The 24,288-nt window shown below is 39.1% G+C and overlaps 1 protein-coding gene across 1 annotated transcript in view; it reads right to left on the minus strand.

Annotated features, from left to right (window-relative positions):
• Cacna2d1 (calcium voltage-gated channel auxiliary subunit alpha2delta 1) overlaps positions 1 to 24,288 on the minus strand; it is a 433,805-nt gene that overhangs the window by 65,933 nt on the left and 343,584 nt on the right. Inside the window, exons 11-12 of the mRNA XM_052721408.1 lie at positions 12,295 to 12,453; positions 10,592 to 10,696 (exon numbers count right to left, since the gene is read on the minus strand). Coding sequence (XP_052577368.1) covers positions 10,592 to 10,696; positions 12,295 to 12,453 — 264 coding nt within the window. The remainder of the gene's footprint in view (positions 1 to 10,591; positions 10,697 to 12,294; positions 12,454 to 24,288) is intronic.

Below are 24,288 nucleotides of genomic sequence, written 5' to 3' on the forward strand. Positions count from 1 at the left end.
CCTCCCAGGCACATCCAGGTTTGCCACAGCTAGGAATGAATGAGGTCTTTTGGTGGACACATCTGTTTGCCGTGTTCATTTGGAGACAGGATCATGCTATGTAACCCAGTCTGGTCTCCTATGTGCCTTGGTCCTGCCTCCAATTTCAAGTCCTCTACATTGATACCTGGCTCACATCTGAATTCTAGGTATGTGCAAACTAAAAAGATAACAATCAGCCCCAGAAAAGGCTTAGGCCCTCTCCCTCTTGCCTGATCTCACTCCCTTCACAAAAACAAACAAACAAACAAACAAATACAACAACAACAACAAACCCAGAAAAAAAAACAGTGCTTAATTTTCTTCGTATTTTCAATTGGGTCATTTGGAAGCTATCCTTATATTTCAAAATGTTACTACCCACAGAGTTGAGTTAATCCTAACAGAAATATTTTTGTAAGGTTGACCACCCTGAGTAATAATGCAGTTTAGCTGGTGTGCACGAAGGAATCTGCACTTGGGCATGTCCTTCATACTGTTAGAAGGCATGCCTCACATATTCAATTAAAGCACAGCTGTGTCTAGTTCTTCCCGTTCCCACAACACAATTACGGTAAAATACTTTCCATAAGATACTGCTCAGTGCAAAGAAGTAAAGAAATTAGGCCGGGTGACTTATATTTCTAATAACATGGAGACTATACTTAGACCCTACTGTGGGGTTCTTTTGACTGATGCTATCTTTCAAGCAGTGCAAATAAACATTTAACTTCAAAAAGCAAACAGCGGAATGACTTGGTGCCTTATTTGTTTGATCCGAGTGAGTTCACCTGCCTTTCACGGATGCCTACGTGGTGCCCACAGCTCAGGATGAAGGAGAGAGGTACATTCTGTCACAGTTAATCATTTTTAAGCGTTCTAAGCTTCTCGTGGCCTCACCACTCTTTGTTTTACCTGGTGCTTGCTGATTTAAATCTAAGTTGCATTAGTAGCTTGGGTCATTTGCATATTATAAATGTGAAGCTTCTGCACTATTTTTTTTGCCTTGCCGCAGACATGTATGATAGTACCATTTTTCCTGAATATTTCCTCCCAGTAGTTCCTAAAATGTTGAGAATTACAAATTCAACTTTGCATAATTTATGAGAATATATAATTCTGACTTATCATCATGGTATTTATAAAATCTATTATATCCAATATGCTTCTTTTGTACTTAGTTTTATGGAGACAGCACATAATATGTTTACCAACTGTATATCAAAAGTCATCTTATAATTTTTGAAATTGTATACTTAATTGAGAAAAACTTATTACTCAAAACTTAGCATCTTACATAGTCTTCACATTATAATGAAACATGGGTATAAAAGTTATTATATTCAAGATAAAACTATTTTCCATAGCATACTGTACAAAACAAGTATCATTGCTGTATTTGTTTTTCTTTAATATGTTTTTACCTAATTGTGTATAAAGAATTCTGATTTTATGACTGTTAGGATCCACACATTGTCATGCATAGGGTAACAATGGTGAGTTCTGTGCACTGGCTTCTGTTTGGACTCTCAGGCTTCACTTTCCCCATTCAATACTGTATTGCTGCCACCCAGTGGAGCTGTCTATGAACTACCTCCGAAATGTGGAGCCAGCCAAACTCGGAGTATACTACTACTCCCGTTTAGGCTTTCTGCAATTGTTTGAGATCATAATAATTACATTTCTCCTCTCCTTTTCCTCTTTCCAAACTATACCATATACCTCTCTCTGCTCTCCTTCAAATTCATGACTTCTTTTATTAATTATTATTGCATCCATATATTTATACACACACATACATATATATATATAGATATATATATGTTCCTATATATAACCTGTTCAACCAGTATAGTGTTACTTGTGTGATTTCTGAAAAATGATGTGATTACCTGAGAGATGCATAATGCAAACTTCATGGCAAATTACATTCACAAAGACCTGTATATAGTCTGCTTATTATTAGTGTATATTGCTTAAAATTATGTAAAAACAGACACATAGAAACAACTCAGAATTCTAAAGATGCAGTCAGAGGAGCTAAATGCTTCAGCTGCACAGTCAGGCAGATTCATCACGTTACACTGTGTCTATATTGTGTCATCTCAGCTTCTATGGAGGGTAAATTCTTTGACTCCTGCCAGGAGAATATTTATAATCATATGATCAATTCATGTAATTAGCAGATGCACAGAGGAAATTTTCAAAGTTAAATGTGCTTAGAAAACCAGCTAAATGTTCTTCAAACAATGTTAGGAAAATCTTCCTCATCGGGCCACATTTGAGACATATGCAATCATAAAGGGCTTCACAAAGATTGGTCAAAAATTGGAGCCCAAAAATGATGTGAGAAAATAGCATTGAATAAACTCCAGTTTAAACAACAGTTCCAAATTTGCACAACTTAACATCTAGAGTAGTGTTTTTCGTATGTGTGAAGACTGGTTAGATCAGGAAAGAATGAGGGGTCAAGTGAGTGCGCTCTGCTCTCCAGAGGGCCTGAAGCCCGGCTCTGCTGTCATGTTTCATATAAGTCAGTTTAGTAGAGTGTGGGAAGAATGGAGCAAAGGACATTGGTATGCAGTGTGTACTTTGCAATTTGGGCTGTTTTAATCATGGCAAATTTATATCTTTTTTATTTTTCACTGTACAGACATAGTCTTTCTAGTTTAATAAAAACGCCAAGCAAACATAAGAATACTTATTTGTACCATTCTTGACTCTGACATAGGTGATAAGCAAAGTAGTATCAATGTGAGGAACAGATTTAATAAAATTAAACAAACTCAAACTGGGCCTTATTATTTGTAAATTTCTGTATTTTACCTTCAGTTGCCTATAGATCTATTTCTTTGGCAGGTAGGATGGTTTAGCAGGTGAAGGTGTTTGCATTCTGCAGCCACCACCCTGAGGAATGGACCCTGAACTCATGGAAAGGTGGAGAACAGAACTGACTGCACAGACTTATCCCACCCTCCACACACATGCTACATGCTGTGACTCACATGTCCTCTCGTCACAGTGCATATGTACAATCAAAAGTAAATACAATTCAAAAAGTTGATTTTTCTTTGAACAGACTACTCAATAGTTCAAATAATTAAAAGTTAATTACAAACCTAAATTACTCCATTCAAGAAAACATCAAACTTTGCTTTTTAAATGTAATAGTGAACCCAACGGCATAGTGTTTGCCTGGCATGTGTGAGACACTGGGTTTACTCTTGAGTACTGTGAAAAACAGATGAATGTATAATAAAGACAAATAATATACCACTGATCTGCAACTTTATCCTAGAGTTCTCACTTCTGCTAAACCATTTTATAAAATTTTGTCTTGTTTGTTGAAATCTAAAATACTTTTCTTCAATTAAGAGTTTTCCAAACCTACAGGTTAGCTTTTTAAGGCCAAAAGGACTTTCATTTTTTCCAGCAGAACCCAGTTACTGGAAACTGTCACCTCAATAATTATCAGTTACCCAGAATTCAAGTTTAATTTACAATAGGTACATCTCCAAAGAATAATGGAGATGATTCTATGAAGAAGGGAAACTGGTAAAACTAAAAAAACAAAAAACCATCAGCTATTGAAACGTGAGAAAAATGATATCTGAGATGGACTTTATTAATCCACTCTGGGAACTCAAAGTTTTGGGATTAAGCCTATCAAAATACTAGACTGGACTGAAAACCTCTAGGAAAACATGCTACAGTGGTTTCCATAATTCACAAACATGTTTGAATACAGGGCTTTTGAACAGCACACATTTCCAGTTCTATAACATGAAGCAATAAATAAAGTCCAGATTCATGTTCACAATTTCTTTCCTAAAACCCAAGGATCTGAAAGGAATTTGCAACCTGCACAGCTTTGATGATCCATCTTGACGAGAGCATGGCTATAGAGGCAAGGGGCCCCTTGGGGACAACAAGGTCAGGCTGTCTGAGGAGGAGGAAGGCTCCAGTGTGGGCAAATGTTTAGCCTCACAGCTGGCCAGAGGAAAGGCACTGATGGAGGACCAGCCAGGAAGATTCTGTGTGAGGCTGTCAAATTTCTACACAGGTAATTGAAATTCTTGACTCGACCACTCATCTGACTTTCAATCAAAGTTTTGACGTCTCTTATTTTGGCTTTCCTATTTCAACAATGTGACAATGAATATGATGGTGATGATACTTTTATCACATGAGTATTCCAATTGTAAATAAAATTGAAATGTGAAGTCTTCATGACATATAGAACTCATAAGCTGTGAAAGTCTCAGCTGTAATAATAAAGAAGGTGGTAACTGCACTACCATCTTAGAATGCTGTAGACAGTCTAACTTCCACAATTCACTTTCCATAGCAGGTCATAAGCCTTTCCTGTGTTAAGAACTTAAAATGGTTAAAACCAGCATCTTCCTAGATGAGCACATTTGGACTCTTTATTCTACACAGTAGCAAACTCCAATGCTAAGAAGCCAATGGCATTTATATGGCATATGCCTAGATAAGTTAAACCCATTTTGGTTCAAAGGTCTGACAGAGAAGCATTTAATTAATGCTTCTTGCATCTGATCAAGTAAATAGCATCAAACAAGTGTTTAAACAGGAAAATGGCATGCAATTGTCATATAGGGTTCACATCCACCATCTTAAAGAAGCAGGCTAACATTTCTCTCATGTATCCTGCAGATGCATGCACAGCACAGATCCGTGTGTTGGGATTATATTGGATCCTGGCTGACTGGTGTGATGACTCTCCCTCATGCTACTGGATTAGAAGGATGGCTTCTTTTTGTTTTTCCGGTAATTGCAGCTCCAAAGTTACTGGCCTGCTTCTCAGGAAGTGGCCAGCAAAACTTTTACATCCTGCCGGATCCACCTCCTACCACTGCCAACAAATGTACTTTTTAACTAAATCTCCATCGTTCTGTTTACCTATAAGACTTGGAGTCAGAGGCTGGGGTGAAAACTTGCTAGCTCAGAGAGGTTGAGGAGCAACTAGCTGACCTCCCTCTTTGTTGACTGTCTCAGAAAGAGAGCATCCTTCCACTCTACCAAGCCAAAAATGACCAGCACTCCTCAAAGTCCTTCCCTACTATTTCCTGTGCATCTCTCTATCCATCTTCCAGACTCTCCCTGACTCTCTATGATTACTTTCTGTCAACTAGTTGCTGGCTCCACCTCCTGACCCAAGGTTGATTCTATTTAATTAACATAAATGCAAACTCGGGGTTTACAGTGTGATCAAATATCCTGCAACACTCTTTTCTCTGAATACATTACTGTACTTTATAATGTGGGACTAAAGCTACAGCAACAATGGATTTCCAAGCAATTTGCCATCTTATAAAGATGATCACCAGCTAACTTCAGAATACAAGAGAGTGATTAGGATCTTCTTGATCCTGGATATAATAAATTCTTCCTGGATAATAAAGAGTGCTTTTATCAGCACTGATGAGGGGATACTACAGGAACCTTGTGTATTTGACAGATGAGAGTAAAAAACACCATCAGGACAAATCACATGGCCTTCCCTACCTTCAAAAGAAGACACATGAAGGAATGTATGGCATTTTTACTAAAAACTCAAATCACAAGGGGAAATATTATTTGAACAGTATCCACTTAAATGATTACAAGTCTACTGAATGTTTTCTGATATCTGTGATGTCATCATATTTTAGAAATGTATTCAGTATATGCATGTCATACTTGTAAAGACTGAGAAACTACTGTGAGTCAGGCACTATGCAATTGGCTATGAATTCCTTAGTAGGCTTACAAATTCATACCATACCACCCTACTTCACTAAATAAAGGCTCAAGGTAACATGTCAGGATATAATGCAAGTGGTCATCTGGAGCAATAGAAGAAAAACAAGAAGTACTGGAAACATGGAAACAGCAAAACCAATAGCCACTCCTAGCAATGTCTTAAACATGGAAGATTCCATGTTGACAGAATATAATGGTGCCTGAAACATAGTTCAAGTGCACTGTATGTATCTAAAGTTTATATATTATATCATATACTCAGTGGGTAAGGTAATAATTTCATTTGGCATGAGATTTATTTATAAATTGAATTAAAATCTAAAGTATGTGAAGGTGATATTCCTCAAATCTGAGCAAAATGTACCTGGTAAGTATTTTAATAGTGTAGAGAATAAACTGTCAATGCTAATTTTATTTTGAGAGAAATAAATGAGAAACAAATGATTTCAGAGCCAAAAATGTACATGCATACCCAAGCACACATTCCCTGCACAAAACACTCCATTTCAGTTGATCATTTCTCCATAGGGCAGGCCAGTATGTCATTGTTACAACTGTGTCCTAACTCTAGCATAAACCACGTTGGGATTTATAAACAAAGGTATATGGTTCTTATTCCAATGCTTAACTCTTAGAACTGGTTGAAAGTGCAAAAATATCCAAAATAAAAGATTTTAGAAGCAATGTAATTGGTAAGTGACAGTCAATATTTTATAAGCTAAACAACATTTTATAAGCTAAACAGCCTTAATTACTTATGTCAGAGGAATTCCTTACAAAGGCTCTAATTTACCTGATGCAGAAGGAGGGCACAAAGAAAGTAGAGAATGAGATGAATTATTTCCTGTGAATTTCTTTCCTGTCAGTTTAAAAAAAAGATTTTTTTTTTTTTTACTCTACAATCCAAATGCACTTCAGACACTTGGACTTGGTTTAGAGTTTTGCACACAGAAGAGAATGTCTTTCTACTGAGATGCAATGGTAATTCAGGAAAGAGTTCTCCATCACACTTAAAAGTAAACTGCTAAAACAGACTACAACAATGGACATCGTCAAGTAATTCTGACACTAGCTGAACATTTCTCAGTTTAGAAACAATTTCACACCCGTGTTTTAATCTTTTTAGATACTTCGAAATGTTCACTCTATTAATTTTGATTGCCTTTTTTAAAAATTAAATTCTGAAAGTTAAGTGAGACAGGAGAGATTATTTTCTACCTGAAGAGGTAGTCTGAAGTGTGTATTGCCAATCAAGCAAGCATTGCTAGCCTAGAGCACAGCCAATCTGTTTGGTTTTACTAGTCCTGGGAATTACCTTTCAAGCGTACGTCTGGCTTTCCTCTCCTTTACTCATTTATTTGTGCTCGTCGATGGAGCTCATTTGAGTTTTGGCACCACTCTTAAGGAGATCTCTCTCATACACATGGGTGAGCCCAAAGGAATGTCCCTGCTGCAGGTAAAGATTAGAAAGCTAATGTGTTTTAATTTGGAACAGCTGCTCCAGGAGACTAACATGGATTTGGTTTTAAATCTCTGCCTATCTCTAATCAGGTAGATTGATTCCCAAGAGTAGGACATTCCATAAAAGGAGCCCAAACATTTTGCTCTAATTCTCAAGGCTTCGGGCTTCATTAAACTGTGCTGTTTATCCACAGACTCATTCATCAGCTGTCCAGACATCCCATCGCACCTACCTGGGCTGCTGGAAATGACTTTTGAGTCATCTAGATGGAAAGGGAATGTAAATGAGGCATCCATTGGCCATGTTAATGTCAAAGCAGTTTGGAGGAAAAAGTTCAAGTAAAATGGTAGTTTTCAGGTTGCTTTTTAATGATCACAAATTTTTAAGGACTGATAATTTTATATGTTTAATTTTTGCATTATTGAGATAAAATCACACTGCATGAGATATACCCTCAACTAGCCTTTAAGAAGACATACTTTGAGCTCATGTTTGAGCCGCCATGTTGGTGAGAACTTAGAAGTGAGGCTTCGCCATTACTAATCAAGCTCCCTCAACTTCTGGCTTTTACACACTTTCTACCTCCTCTTTCACAATATCCCCTTAGGAAGTGGAAGGAGAAAGGATGGAATAAGCTCCAAAAAATAAAAGAAGTTGTAAAAACATATCTAACTCAAAAATGACATACTTTTTTACAGTTGCAGTGCTGCAATGCAGCTAAATGGAATCATGTTGCGAAACTTCAGCTATGTGCTCACAGACGCAAAAGGAGATGATTATCCATTCCTTTTTCCAGTCCCTGGCAACTTCATGGCTGTGTGAACTTGACTATTGCAGATTTCTCATGCAAATGCAAACATAATATTCACTGTTTTGCATGTGTGTATGTAAAAAGTTTATTTCACTAAGCATGATGTCAAAGTTTGAGCATGTTCTATACTACAGAGTTCCCTTTGGTTGAGGCTAACTAGCATTTCCTAGCATGTAGGCTGTAGATGTAACCAACCATCTTATTAAATAAGAAACACAGAACCAATGCAAAGAAGAAAGCCAAGAGGTCAGAGCTAAGAGCAAAAACCTTACCCTTCCTCCTGCAGTGGTCCTACCTCTCCAAAAGAGAGCTACTTCCTGAGTGTTTGTCTTTATATAGACTTTCTGTTCTGCCTTCTCATTGGTTGTAAACCCAACCACATGACCACCTCATCACTGCCTTTCTGTACAGACCTCCAGGTCTTCTATGATTGGTATTGAGATTAAAGGCATGTGTATCCAATAATGGCTGTATCCCTGAACACACAGAGACTTACCTAGCTCTGCCTACCAAGTGCTGGGATTACAAGCGTACGCCACCACCGCCCAGCTTTCCTATGGCTTGCTAATAGCTCTGACCCCCAGGCAACTTTATTTATTAACATACAAATAACATTTTAATACAAATAAAATATCACCATAGTAGGTGGCATGGTTTACTTGTCTATTTGCCAGAACATGACTCGACTTGTCCTTATAGCCTATGTTTTGAATAGAACAGCAATCAACAAAGAAACAGCTTCTTTAAATGTATTTTTTTGTGTGAATTTCATATATGAGCACTGTATTTACATCATGATTCATCACTTCTCCTCTATCCTTCTTGTGCTGCTCCCATTTCTTCTAAAATTCATGGTTTCTTATTCTTTATTTATAATTTACACACACACACACACACACACACACACACACACACCCATGTTTATAAATACAACCAGATAAAATAATTCAATTTTGCTTATATGTGTTTAGGGTTGAACTCTCAAAAGAGGTTTTTACATACCAAGGTGGGAAGTAAAACAACATTCCTGAGGAGGCAGAGAACCGTGTGCCCAGGTAAAGAAAGGGCAGGCATTTGCTGTAGAAAGGGACAGAACAGCATGGCGAGAGAGAAGAGAGGAAGACAGAGGTTCTGTAGAGGGTAAGCAGATCTCGAGTAGAGTTTTCTGAGTGCCAGGAGTAAAGAGCAGCAGAGATGGAGAAAGAGGATACAGAGGATGAAAATGAGGCTGGAAGCATAGTTTAGTCGTTAACAAGACTGTAGCTAGTGAACTGGATGGAACTGTAGTTATGGAGACAGGACTTCATCCCAGAGAAATAAAGTAGACGAATATAGAGCTTGGATGTCTAGAGTTATTCCTGCCTTGAATGCCTGGAGCAGCTGTAGCTGAATTGATAGAATTTTGTCTTAGAGAAATAAAGTTAACAGACATAAAAACATAGTGTACATAGATTTTTTTCCCTCAGATATCCCACTCTGGATGTAACTAAACCCCGGGACCCCTGGGTACACTATAAAGACTGATTCTCCCTCTACAAGCAATCATCAACTACCTGTAGTTTTTCTCTCTAATATATGCAAAAACTCCACACACGCCTCAAATAGCTATAAAACAATCGATTGGAGCTACTGCTGAGGCAAATCGTCCCAAACAGTAAAACTGTTGATCAAAAAGCCAGGTATGGTCATGCACACCTACAGACACAGCTACCTGGAGGCTGAAGATGGATGTAGTCTTTGTTAGGATAAATGTATAACTTTTTAAAGCACAGGAGAGACATTGCATCTTCCCCCATGACTTTTAAGGTGGTCCTTTAGCGTTTTAGGAAAATAGATTGAGAATCAGTGTCTATTATAAATATGGGATGTCAATAAGAAAATATATGTAAACTCTTGGTAAGATTCCTAGATGAAGCAGTTACAGTCTTAATAGGTTTTAGTAATATATTAATACTATCTCCACAGCATGACCCTGTAACCACACTGCATCCCTCCTGTAGTACCACAAACAAGGAAATGAACATATTCCAACTGTAAAACACTGATCTTCATACTGTCCATGGTTTTAGAGATAGCATTCTTTAATTTATTATACTAATCAAAGAATTCATCTTGAGCCTTCCACTGAACTCATTTTCAAGCAGGCTGCATCTGTTTACTATTGTGAGTTATTTTTACATCAATCTAAAATATCACTGTAGAAATTTCTTGGTGTATTTAGAATACTGAGTCTTCCTACCAGTTTCAATGATTAGGAGACATAAAGCTTTATCCAAGAAAGATTGAAACTCCTTTTATTTCTCTCATTTGTTGATATAAGAATCCAATGTACCCTATAAATCTACAATATCAGACTAATGTATTTATAGCTTGGTGCTTGGTTACCCGAAAAAGTTTTATTTCACCATTAACATATTACTTTTATAACTACAACTAATATTTTGGAGAAAAAAGTTCTGTTCACCCCCATTATAGACTACCTTTATGAAAATCATCTACATGTTAAAATTAAGATATTAGAAAACAACACTCACTTTTTTGTCTTTATTGTATTTGGCAAATATCTCCTGGGCTCTCTCCTCTCCTCCATCTGTGAATAACATGATGATCTTGTTGCAATTGGCTCTGGAAACATTATACTGTCAAAAATATGTATATATGCAAATTATCCATAATGAAAATTCGGAAAAGAAAACCAATATGAAAAAAGTATGCTCATATTACATCCTACAAACAAAACGTCTGCCCAGTATTATATTCTAAAATCAGATTTGTGGATCAGCCCAGCCTTAGTAGTTAGATAGTCAAATGTCACTGTCAGGGACACCTTCCCAGACCAATGTGTTTTAAATTGCAATATGCTCCAGATTATATTTTCTTCATAATTGATTTTGCATATGGTCAGCATTTTATTTGTATAGTGTCAGTTTTTCCTAAATGAATACAAGCTCCATAAAAGTAAGACAATGTGGTATTTAGGCAGCACCTGGTACATAATACCCCAGTAACTGATTAGTGTTTGGGTTTTGTAAGAGTGAATGCTTCTTCTACATACCTTTATAATTTTATAGCAGAAGCAAACAAGTAACATTCACTTCAAATGATTCACACTTTTCCCATTAACCTTTCAATCCTTTTCCAAATAATCTTTCTGTTCTTCCCTCTTTGGTATCCTATTTCTTTTGCCTTATATTTTGGGAGGACAGACTCATGCATTGTCCCTCACATAGTGCTCCTCAGGGCTCCATAAATGATGGGACTCCCTGAACACCCCCCCACCCCAGCTCTGTCCTCTCTTGACCTGCTACACAGATTCTAATCCTGCAAGACTCAATTCCAGCAATAAATCCTCTTAACCTTTAAGGTCTTTCGAAAAACTGAGCACAAAATAATGAATTAGCATCAGAGGGCCATTAAAATGAACACTTTAATTTAGCAAGTTAGATTTCTTGGAGGTATCAAATTATAATCTTAGCTTTTCTACTATTATGGAATGTGTTTGCTTAAATGATGAGAAAAAAGGATTGCACTAACTTCTGAATGCTCAGCTTCTTTGAAAATGTCAACCTTCTAGCTTACTGCTATCTACAAGAAGTATAATGTGAGCCTACCACATAATTTAAAAATTTCTACAGGCCTCCTAAAGCAGAGTAATAAGTTAATTCTAGTTATAGATTTCATTTAAATTAGTCATTCAAAGTACTATCATTTCAATATGAAATAAATATAAAGTTAGTGAGAAAATATACACTATGTTCTTCTATCAATGTCTTCAAACATCAGTGTGCAATTTGATGCAATTCAAGTAGGACATCTTCCAAAGTCCTTGAAGACCTCCTGTAATTGAGATCATCAGCTTTGACCTTGAAATGAGCAATAATTTTTTTAATATCAATAATCAGTTTGTAGGGCTGTAGCCTACCAAAGGTCCATACCCTTCTTTTTCAAGGACGATAAAGCCCCTCTTTTGGTACAAAAATTAATGAGACATTTCCCTAAACTGGTGACAAGATCCTACTTCATTTTATCTCTGCACATCGACAAGCCCATTAGGACAGAGACAGTAAAAGCTTCTAATGAAGGAATAGAAACCCAAGTATTGACTAACACATGTGTCACCTTTAACCACAGCTCTTATATTTGAATAGAACCTGTTTGCAAATCCCAATGATGATCAGTGATTTTTATCAAAATATCTAGAAACAGACAAAATAGAATTTTTTTTATTGACACTTACATTAAGCAGCTGTTCAAATGCAAAGCTAAAGCCCTTCTTATAATCCGTTATCCCTTTGGCTGTGATGTTATTAACGGCATCTTTCAACACCTTCTTGTTTCTCACGTTTGCCTGAACCAGGTGCTGGAAGCAGCTTACATCTTGAGCATTGCTGTTAAACTGCAAAGAGTAAAAGAAAATATATAAACGAACATTGAAATCAACCATACAATTTTTACCAAATTTCAATTGCATGCACCTCAAGCACATTGCACCATTTTCCTTTCAAAAGGAAAAAAAAATGCCCAAGTAACAAATTGTGCTAGGGACCAAGTGGCATTTTCACTTACTATAACCCTGGGTACTTGCCTTAGTAAACCCTGTGAAAACCTCACCTGTTTATAAATTTGGGATTTGATTTGTGTGAGGGACCTTCCAGTTCTCATATATTAAGAATCCAGAAGTGATCTGCTTGCTCAGGACACAAAAAGAAAGTAGGCATTTTTTAACTGTAACTGACCAGAAAGGATTTCTTAGAACAAGGATGTAAAGAATGATATAAGCAGATGGTATTTAGAAATTAAATAATCTTTGAGAACTAAGCCCAGGAAGCATTCTAATAAAACTGAGAACAACAGAAGCCTTTTAGGAATATCAGTCCTCGGTGATCACACAGTAAGAATATGGAGAATCACCAAGGCAATGTGCTGGACAGACAGACCTTTGTAAGTATGGTGGGCGATGAGAGGACAAACACCCAATCCAACGATGCCGGCCTGGAACTGAGCATTAACAATATCAACAGGGTAACTTCTCTAACTCTAGGAAAAGTGTTCACCCAGGGCACTTGGTGTTTCCAAATGATGAGAACAATTAGAAGGCTGCAATACAATCCAGGATTCTAAGATAAGAAGAATTGTCCCGCTGTTCAGTAAATCCGTAATTTGAATAGGATTCCCATGACTGTAGTGATGTGCAAAATGAAAATAATGAATGGTCTTGAGAGAAGAAAGGGGGCCAGACAGATAAGTTGTCAAAGGATATTCACAGATCAAAAACATAATTCAACAATTCTAATGCATGCATTATTGTGGGAGATATGCTCCCACTTTTACTCCAGGGTACTCTTGAGGAGGAAGAAGTGAAAAATATTTAGACAGAAGAATAGAGGGGAAAGAAGACAGATAGAAACACAGGATAGGTCGGGAGGGCCTGTATCCTCATCCACCAGCCCCTTCTGTCTCTTCTAAAGGACTTTTTAAAGGACTGCCAAGGGGTGGAGCAAAAGACCTCGCCCAGCACAGCCAAGTGCAGACCCTTTCAAACACCTGGTAACCATGCATGTGGTCAAGCAATCCTCTAATGCAGCTCTTCTGGGTGAAGCAAGCTCAGATCTCACTAGGAAACGTTTGTGAGCCTCCACACATTACAAATGATTACATATCATATAAATATAGTACGGCATTTTTCTTTTTCTAGACATAATTATAATATGCTGTACAATATTCATCTGTCAAGTAAACATTAATTGCAATCAAGAATCATAATACATAACCATGCATTCAGACATAAAGCAAATTTCACACATACGAAAACACACATACACCACAGATTTGTAAACAAAAGCTTATGGAGTGTTTACTATCAGATAAAATAGTAATCACCTCCTCTTTGCAAATTTCATACATGATAGGCATCCATATTTTCCTCATGTGATCCTTGAGGAAACTCACACACAGAGGTTAAATAACTTGTCCCGAAAATGTGCACAGAGTGAGAGACTTTGGATCACTCAGCCCTAACTGGGATGTCTCCATCAAATCCCTCCCTTCAGGGCTCAGGATTCCATGAGGAAGAGGAAGCAGAAAGAGTGTAGGACCCAGAGGGGATGGAGAACACCAAGAAAACAAGGCCTGCTAAACACAGTGTGGAGGCCTACAGGGGCTCCCTAGTGAGACCTTACTCAAGGTCAGAGAATCTGAGCTTGCTTGCCCAACAGGGCTACATAATGGCGTGATTTATTTGGCCATGGGCGTGGTTACCAGGTGTTTTGAAGGGTCTACACTTAGCTGTATGTTGTGCTTTGATCTTGGCACTGTATAAAAATCCCTTTTGAATAAACCTCGAGGTGACTGGGTATTGACCCAAGGCCCTCCTGAAGCTATCCTGTGTCTCTGTCTTTCTTATCATCTCTACCTATATTTCAATCTAACATTTCCTCATTTCTTTTTCCTCCACCCAAGAACCCTTTGACGGGTCGGATCTGGACTCCAGCAGACTCCCACATATGGCACCTGGATGTGGAACTTGGGTACGAAGGATAAAAGAGAAGGAACACCACAGGTTAAGTGGGCATGCTCAATAATTAATTGGGGTGCGGTGATATTCTTCTTCAGGAATAAAACTGTAAATATAGAACAGGGTAATAGTAGGCTGCAGCAAGTCTGTCTGTCTCTCTCTCTCTCTCTCTCTCTCTCTCTCTCTATCTATCTATCTATCTATCATCTATCTACTGTTAGGTCTAAAGTTGTATATAAGTAAGTCATAAAAGTTTTGGTGAAGTTTGAGAAATGCAGGTTTAGGTATATTAGAGTGGAGTCAATTTTCCCTAGTGTGGTACCTAGGATGCAGAAAGCAGCATCCAGGGCTGAGCAGCCACTTTAGACTTAGCAGTCCAAGAATGAGCAACAGTTTTAGAAGCCCCCACTGCAAGCAGCAGCAGCAGCTGGAGCAGTGGCTGACCAAGCAAGCATTAGGAGCTGAGATCTGAGGGGTATCATGGTGTCACAGGCAGCAGATGCTGAGAGAGTCAGTGGAAGCAGGAGGGTTCTGCATGCTTTCTGCCATGAAGGAGCCACAGTGAGGAGAGCACAGTCAGCCAGGGTGCTTGTGAGAGCCCCGGACTGGCATGGCTGGAGGCTAGCTCCTTGGCCTTGATGAGCCAGGGCAGAGAAGTTATACAAGTGGTGGTGAAGGCTTCGGACCCCAGCAGCCAGAGCAGACTGGTCACCTGGAGCCAGAGTCCCTGGTGACCAGAGCTGAGCAAGGGACACTCCAGGAGAGCGTAGGTGGAGAGCCAAGCAGGCAGCTGGAGGGTGAGTGTGCAGGGTGCCTTGGCCACTACTTGAGAGACAAAGCCTCTGGAGAAAGGTGCCTGCAGGGTGTGCACTCAGCAGGCCAGAGAGCAGGCATCTCCATGTCTTAGTGTTCCCAGCTGGCTGTGCATTTCAGGGACAGCTATACAAAGACTTCGGGGCAGCTGGTGAGTAAGGCCCTGATCTTGAGCTTTCAGTGGAACATTAAGACTGGTATCAGAACTGGCTTTTTTAACTTTTCAAACTCAAGAAATGGGATGGACAGGAGTGGTTTGATTACAATGGGACAGTTTTGATTTCACTTATGCATATATATACATTATCAACTGTGATGACTCACAAACTGTTTTGTGTAGAAATGAAAATGTTTTGTGTAGGAATAGAGAAGTTTGTTTTTTTCTACCCAGGTGCAAGATGAAGCTTCAAAAAATATATAGTAAGGGGGAGTTGTTATATTCCTCAATCTACTTAATTTTAAAAAAAAAGGTTCTGATGAGTAGGAGTTGGCATAAAGCTTTTTGCTGCTGGACTGGAGCAGCTCAAATGCAAAAATGTGTTCTTGTTCTTTGTATGGATAATGTTAGCCTGTATTAGTGTACTCGAAGTTTTGTTAGCAAAAAATGCAGAAAGTTCTATTAAGAAATTGTTTTCGGATGTTTGCTAACGTTTATGAAGTATAAATGGTTCTATTAAGAGTTTGCTTTTGGATATGTTTGTGAGAATTGTAATTGTGTATAGTAATATTCATACTAGAACATTAATCTGTTAATGTTAATGAACCATGGTATGGTGATGCTAAGGAGTCCTTAGATGTAATGGGTTGCATTAGGAGTTTATTGATTTATTTGATGTGGTTGCATCAGGGATTTATTGATTTAAAAAGGGCTTGATGCAGCTAAGACTGTTATAGACATCTTAGACACATTACAAAAGGCCATTCCATCGTTATCATCCTCTACTCCTTTACTAGGAGGTACAGCAGTCATAAGGAGCAGGTCTATTGCTATGATTATTCCAGCTACTTGCAAGCTCTTAATTGAAAGCTGATTCAGAGCTGCATAGAGTTAAGCTCTGAACCCTCACTTGAGACATTTACATCATTAAGAAGGGGGGATTGTGGAGGCCCACAGGGGCTCCCTAGTGAGACTTTACTCAATGTCAGAGAATCTGAGCTTGCTTTACCCAGCAGGGATGCATAATGGGATGATGTGGCCATGGGTGTAGTTACCAGGTGTTTTGAAGGGTCTACACTTGGCTGTATGTTGTGCTTTGATCTTGAAAAGCAGGAGGTCTTCTGCTTTGTCCCTTGGCATTGTATAAAAACCCCTTTGGTATAAACCTCGAGGTGACTGGGTACTGATCCAGGGCCCTCCTGAAGCTATCCTGTGTCTCTGTCTTTCTTATCATCTCCACCTATTTTTCTATCTAATATTTCCTCATTCCTCTCTCTGCCCCAAGAATCCTTCAACAGGTCAGAACTGGATTCCGGCAGACTGACCACCACACATAGGAAATCACAGAGACTGTGGCAGTATGCATACAGTCTGCATGGGTCTGGACAAGATGAGCTGAGAGAAGTGGACACATGCTGCATCTCTACCCCAGATGCTATCTCTAATTGATAGCCACTTGAAAATGAAAATTTTCTCCAAGGGAGTCTCATGGAGAAACAAACTAAGGTTAGGCCCCACTACAGGCCTGGAAATGGATGGCCAACACAAAACGAACCCAGTGGCGTCTCTGAAAGGTCTTTGTCTCTTAATGTTGCATCAGGGAGTTTATTACTTATTTATTTTATTATTATCATTATTTTTACCTTTCAGGTCCTTTGAGTATGCATTGTGGCTCTGGTTTGCGTTTGTACGAAAGGGATTCCTGTGTGTGTGAACATGTGTGTCTCTGTGTCTATATGTGTTTCTTGTGCTTTTTCTTTGACTCTTTTTCTTCTGTTCTTTTTGTCCTCTTTCAGTTTGTTTGTTCTCATTCTAAGTATTTTATTTTATTATTATTCATTAGATGCTGGTTTGTTTTCTACTGAGAAACAGAACAAGTGTAGATCTGTATGAGAGGGGATATGGAGAGGCATTAGGAGGAGTTGGAGGGATTGTAATCAAAATATATTGTATGAAAAATTCTATTTTAAAATAATGTGTCCCTAGACACATAACTAATAAGCAGTGAGAGTCAGAATTGAAGCTAGCCATGCTAACCGTCAGTCACCCCACAAGCACCCCACAGTCACCCCACGGTCACCCCACCACGGTCACCCCACAGTCACCCCACAGTCACCCCACGGGCACCCCACGGTCACCCCACAGTCACCCCATGGTCACCCCACCATGGTCACCCCACGGTCACCCCACAGTCACCCCACGGTCACCCCACAGGCACCCCACGGTCACCCCACCACGTTCACCCCATGGTCACCCCACGGTCACCCCATGGTCACCCACAGGCACCCCATGGTCACCCCACGGTCACCCCATAGGCACCCCACGGTCACCCCACGGTCACCCCATAGGCACCCCACGGTCACCCCACGGTCATCCCTCTCAGTGTACTATGCAAACTATGCTTAGCTCTATGAAGCGCCGAATGTCATGTTCTGGGAAACAACACTTGAGGAGAGTTTCTGATTTGGAAAGTGAACAGTGGGAGAGATTCCCCGGAGCAATGGCATTTCTGAGGGCCATCTATTTCAGAGAAATGTTGAAGTGAAGAGCATGGAAAAAGAACATTCCAGGCAAACAGAGCATGTGTGGAGTCCTTGACTTAGGGTGTGGGGAGCTGTTCAGGGTTTGAGGAAGTAGTTAGCTTTGCCGTACATGAGTACCAATGACCCCAGGTCAGAGAAGGCAGCTGGGGTTAGATCACATGGCATCTTAAAGAGATGAAGAGGGAGTGGGATTCCTGTGTCAAGTGTTAAGTGACTACAAGGTTTTATGCCAAATGCAGAATAACTTTTGGACTATTTAAGAGGTCAGGCTAACCACCTCTTGGGAAATAGAACTCAGAAGTGAATACCCAGAGTCTACTGAAGTCACCTCGTTGGCAATCCTTATGTTATTCAGGGGAATGGTTAGAAAGAAAAGGGCTGAGGGTCTGTTTTAGAGAGAGAAGCAACAGATCATGATAGATTTAGCATGGGGAGAAGTCCAGATATGGATCTCGAGTGGCTGCCAGGTTTCTGACATGGGCCTTTGAACAGTCTGCAGGACGTCTGCTGGAGGATGAGTTTGGAACTGGGAAGAAAAACAAGGCTCACCTTAAGGTGAGATTTCAGCCAGTGTGAGATGCAGAAGTGGGGTGCCAAGAACTGATACCATCTAAAGCGTGAGGCGTGAGAGTGGTCCTGGCTAAGGATTAAAGGGGGAAAAAAAGCTTTACCACAGAAATTTGGCCTACAGCCACGTGAATAACAGTGACCTAGAGAAGGAATTCCCAAAAATGCTAAGATTGAGTTCCCATAGAAACAGAGGGGTAGGTATGTCATAAGAGTGAGGGGAGGGGAGGGGGAAGGGGAGGGAGAAGGAGAGGGAAAGGGAGGAAGGAACATGGGAAGGAAAATTGTGAGGAGGAGGGTGATGCAGGACATACATACAAGGCTCAGGAAAAGCCCACTGAGCAGAGGCACTCCCAGACAGAAAGCAGCAGACTGTTCCGGGCAAATCTTCAAGGCACCCTGGTGGGGGACAGAGCAGCAGTATGGGGTGGCCCTCAGAGTGCACTTGGTTGGTCTAGGGATAACTCTTTAAGGCCCAGTGCCATAGGGGCATAAGGAGACTGAGGGTGAAAAAGAAAGGAAGGAAAAGATGGTAGAAAACAGAGGGAGACAAAACATAAAACCTGGAGGAAGATGGGAAGCACGATCCACATAGAACAGTGAGGAGAGCGAGCTGGGGAGAGCCTTTTTCTCCCGGGAAGCAGAACGGTGCAGACATCACAGGCTGCAGCAGCTCAGGTCTGTCACAGGTAGTAACTGTTGCTGCCTACAAGTCTAAGATCTATTTAAAGAACACACAGAAGGTCGGAGGTAAGAGATGAAACAGGAAGTCAAATGTCCCAGGAAGATAAATAATCCAAGTGAGTTCTCATTTGTATTTTGAACGGTGCTTTCAGACACGTCAGATGGATGAGAATAAACTTCCAATATATTTGTTTACTGTTTTCTATAAACTCAAATGTTGAAAACCATACCTACAGTCTATAGGACCAACCCCACACCACTATCTATCACCTAAGAATGGAGATTCTTCTGTGATATGATGCAAGTCTTAGCCTACGATTTTCATTATGAAAATGAAAGAATGTGAGAAGTCTTGTATTAGTGACCAAGATAAAAATAGTTTGCTAACACATCAAGAGTCCCAGGAATTATTATGCAGACAATGAGTGCAGGGTAATGTATTGCCCGGAGTCTTCCTTTGGCCTTGACCTGCTGGCAAAAAGTGAAGCATCTCATTAAGTAAGTTTAATACAAATCAAGTGAATGTAAATTCAATTCCTTAGTGCAAATTCAGTGCTGTATAGAGAAATCTTGCAACTGCACTCATAATAAAACTCATAAATAATGTAGATAAAGGAATTACTGGCAATATATAATTCCCTATAGTTAATCTTATTCTCCTAGGAAAGCAATGACAAATTTTAAGGAGTCTAAATTGGATAGGAATATATTTCAGACATCTTAGAGTTATCTGCTTTTACTATACATATATGTACATATATGTATGTATACATTTACATATATTCATATTAAAAAACTTAAACAGCAGCCTTTGGTAAGACATACCCAGGCATTATTTCAAAGTTGAATATTAAAATTTTAGAGCAAAGCAATGAAAATATAGCATTATATATTTTGGAACTGTGCATGGCGACTGAGAAGATACATTTAAGGCCCCTGATTTTATCTATTAAGAGAATATTTGAACACTGCATAATCAGAAATCCAAAGGCATAACTCATGGATTTCTTCTCTGTCTCAGAAAGTTCAAGTCTGTAGGTCTTTAATGATAAGCAGGAGAAGCCTGTGCAGCCTGCTGGACCAGGAAGCATGCGGGCGAAGCTGAGCAGGAGCAGTAGAAAGTGTATCACTGCATCTACCCATTTCTTCCTCTGCAGACCCTCCCTCTTCCTACAGCTTCCCTGGTGGACACACCATTCCCCAGGCCCCAGCACCTCTCCTTTCTTTGCTCAGGTGCTCTTTGTAGAATTCCTTCCTCACGAAAATATCTTGTTAGACGCTCCTTCTCTCCCACACTGAGATATTTTCCCCTCGTGATTCTTTGTACATCTTTATAGACCCTTCCACATGGCCAAAGAAAATGCGTGTTTAGGACCTCTGCCTCTTTAGCTCGTGGCATTGAAAACTCACTGAATGGACCTGTCAATCTGCTTCATGCTTTGCATGTGGGGCTTAAGGAAATTAGAAGTTGGTGTGGAACAGTCACCAGTAGTTGGGCCCAAGACTTCAAAGGAGGTGAATGGCGCGCTGGCTCTGCAATCTCCCTCTGCATTTCTACACTTGTAAATATAAAAGTACTCTTCAATAGTTACTGTTGAAACAGTTGGACACGCATGAGTAGAATTCCTATCAGAGCCCGGCACAACTTAGATGCTAAGTAATCTGTAACAACATCATATAAAAATTATTAGCAAGAAAAAAAATACTGTGGTCAATACTGAAATTAGAGCATATGCCCAATTAGGGACAATTCAGGTCGAAACATCATCAGTGTTAGTGAGATTTAGGCAAAGTCCATGAATGAGCTGACAAGAGTGTCTCAAGTGTGGCGTTAGTGTGAAACAGTTTTGAGAAGACCACAATTTGTTCCTGTTGAGACTTTAAAATCCCTTCTAGAGAACACCACGCTCAAGTACACACAGTCAGTACGTCACATCTATTAAGCCAGGCTTGTGTTTTGTTTTGTTTGGTTTGGTTTGGTTCTTTTCAAAGGCAACTGTTACATCCTTGTTCTGTTCTGACATCCTTGGTCATCTCATTGGTCTGTGCAGGACACAGCGAGCCAGAAAAGCATCATGTCAGAGTAGCATCCAAAGCTTCCAGAAACTGCCCTTAGATCTAAGAACAGCAGATGCAGTGTCATTATTTCATGGGACATAAGCCTCCCTCGGACAGGGTGAAAGGGCACAAGAACCTAAAATTCTAAGAGTGAAGAAAAAGACATCTGAAAGATGCTGTCTTCCTCTTGGAACCTCACAGGAAGCGTGGCCTTCAGTTAGGACCATTTCCCTGCATGGGGGATATTCTCCTCTACAGATTCAAAATGGAACATGCTTTACACACAGTTTACTATTCAACACCTTGTAACAGGCAAAATGGGATATAATTCATAACTCCTTGGATTTTGAGTATTTGCTCCCTAGCTAAATTATTGCTTATAATAGGCATTGATGTCTGGAACTCGGCTGAATAGCTCAAAAGCAGGCCACTTTGGGATAATAGATACTGTTTTTAAATAAAAAATTTGCTACATTATAGTCTTTAAAGCCAATCCTGTTTCAAGTGCCTGGATATAATTTCTGATGATACTTTCCTAAAGAATAATTATGTTTGTTTTTGCTTAAATATTGACAATGCTTTCTCCTTTATTTCTTCTCCTAGGACTCAGTATGGGTTGCCAACACAAATCTCAAAAGTATCCCTCAGAAATGTCAAATTAAAATAAAACTTTAAAACACTAAATCAGGGACAAGAACACTTTCCCTGAAGTCCAGGAGATCTTGCATCGTTACACTGCCCAGCAGGAATACACTTCCTAGTGCGGTCATCATATTATATTTCTACATTTTCTTTAGGTCTGATTCTGGTATAATGTAGCATAGAACCCCCATCATCAAATGGAGCAAAATTTGCTCAAATAGATCTTTCTTCTGATGCAAAAGTCAAAAATCAATTTTGATAAATGACCTTATATATATATATCAATATTTAATCATTGGAAATACTATATAAACTTTTGCACATTCTCCAAAATACATGTTCATTTTCAAGGCAGCCATTTTCATATACCCAGTTATATATTTCCAGAGTTCCAGTAGAGGAATGGGCTGTACAAAGTCTTTACTGAGTAATAAATACTTTATGTGGGAAAAAAAATAAATAAATAAATAAAAAATTTGAATTTATTCATGTAAAATAACAACAATAAATAATAGGTAATAGATTTATAACAGTTAATTAGTTTACATTCATGATCTAAATAACCATCTTCCTAGAATTTTGCATAATCAGAAATTACAGTAAAATTGTTGCTATTCAGATTTCGACCACCAGATGTCAATGTAGGAAAATAAAAGTAAAGGACACAGATCTAGCTTCAAAATCTAGGTTATAACTAAGTTTTACGTACTGATTACTGTAGACAACAACTTCAAATTTCACTTTAACTGTCATTATATTTCATAAGAAATTTTATGTTAAAACAAATCTGTTGTTTTAGAACCCTGAAGAGATAGCCCGTAAGGTTTCAGTGCAGACCCAGGGACACTCAAGACTGACTTAGTGAAGGACTTATACCTAGGCCTCTGACCATGCCTGCCAGTTTTCCCTGGGTAGAGATTGGTAATGAAATAAAAATCATGTTTGCAACATGCTTAAGATTGTGAACTACCTACCAGTATTTCCAATAACACATGCAGGATTTATACTAAAGATAGATAAATTATAGGCATGCCTGGGATGTATTTAGAGGAACTGAGATGAAGGGGGAGGGGCTTGGACCTGCCTCAGCTGAATGTACCAGGCTCTGCTGACTCCCCATGGGAGGCCTTTGTTGGAGGAGGGAATGGGGGATGGGTTAGGAGGGGAAGGCTGAGGTGGGAGCGGGAGGAGGGAAGAGAGGGGGAATCTGTGGTTGGTATGTAAAATGCATAAAAAAATTCTTAATAAAGACAAAAAAAGAAAGAAAAAAGAAATGCCTGCTGCATTTTAGGGCAGTCCAGTTAGTGGTTCAGACAGATGTTTAAAAAAAAAAAAAGAAAAGAAAAACTAACATTTTCATTTGAATCCATTTTTATTCCAGGTGGAAATAGTATTAGTTTCATATCTCAATCCCTCAAAATGTGACTCAGTCTTATATTATTTTTATAACTTTAACAGGCCCTGAGTTGGTTGCTCTTGTGTGGGTCCCAGTGCCGTGGAGAGAGGCCACAAACAACTCTGGCACTTGATGCTCAGGCCCTCAACTGGCACTATTGTCCCAACAGTGCCCCTGATTAGATTTTTTTTCTTGGCACATTGTATAAAACAGAATCACACTAATAAAGGGTTTTCTACTATTTAATTCAACTTAGGAAAATAAGGTCCCTTCCAGGCCAGTCCTCTAATGATCACGGCAGGCCCACTTGACTCCATTATCTCCTGTGAGCACTAATCATGTCCTTTCGGAATCAAAGGCCTGTGCCAGATCACTCTGAAAGGCCCCATTCTTATTTATTAATATTTTAATAAAAACTTTCGTTTAGAAACAAATACTTGAGTTAACTTAAATCATGACAGCATACTCAGTCTCTGGTTGAAATGATGAATATATTGCTAGATATGTTCCAAGTATAATTTGTGCTAAATTGTATTTATATTTTAATAAGAAAAATAGTTTGTAGGTTAATAGCAAGTCATTATTTTATTGTCACCAATTCCATTAAAATGATCCATTCTAAACTTCAATAGTTTTAATTTTTATGAGTTCTTTGACAATTTCATACAATGTATTTTAATCATTTTTATCCCCTCCTCCAATTCCTGTTGGGTCCAATCTATCGATCCATCCATTTTCCTATCCATCCAACTTTCTGTCTTCTTAAACAAACAAACAAAAAACTCACAAATCCAAAAAAAAAAAAACAACTCATCAAGTAGAATTTGTGCTGCCCCTATACCATCAGGTGTGTGGCT

This window comes from Peromyscus californicus, unplaced genomic scaffold, assembly GCF_007827085.1.
Source record: "Peromyscus californicus insignis strain IS unplaced genomic scaffold, ASM782708v3 Scaffold_6__1_contigs__length_162567912, whole genome shotgun sequence".
In the NCBI taxonomy this organism is placed as follows: domain Eukaryota; kingdom Metazoa; phylum Chordata; class Mammalia; order Rodentia; family Cricetidae; genus Peromyscus; species Peromyscus californicus.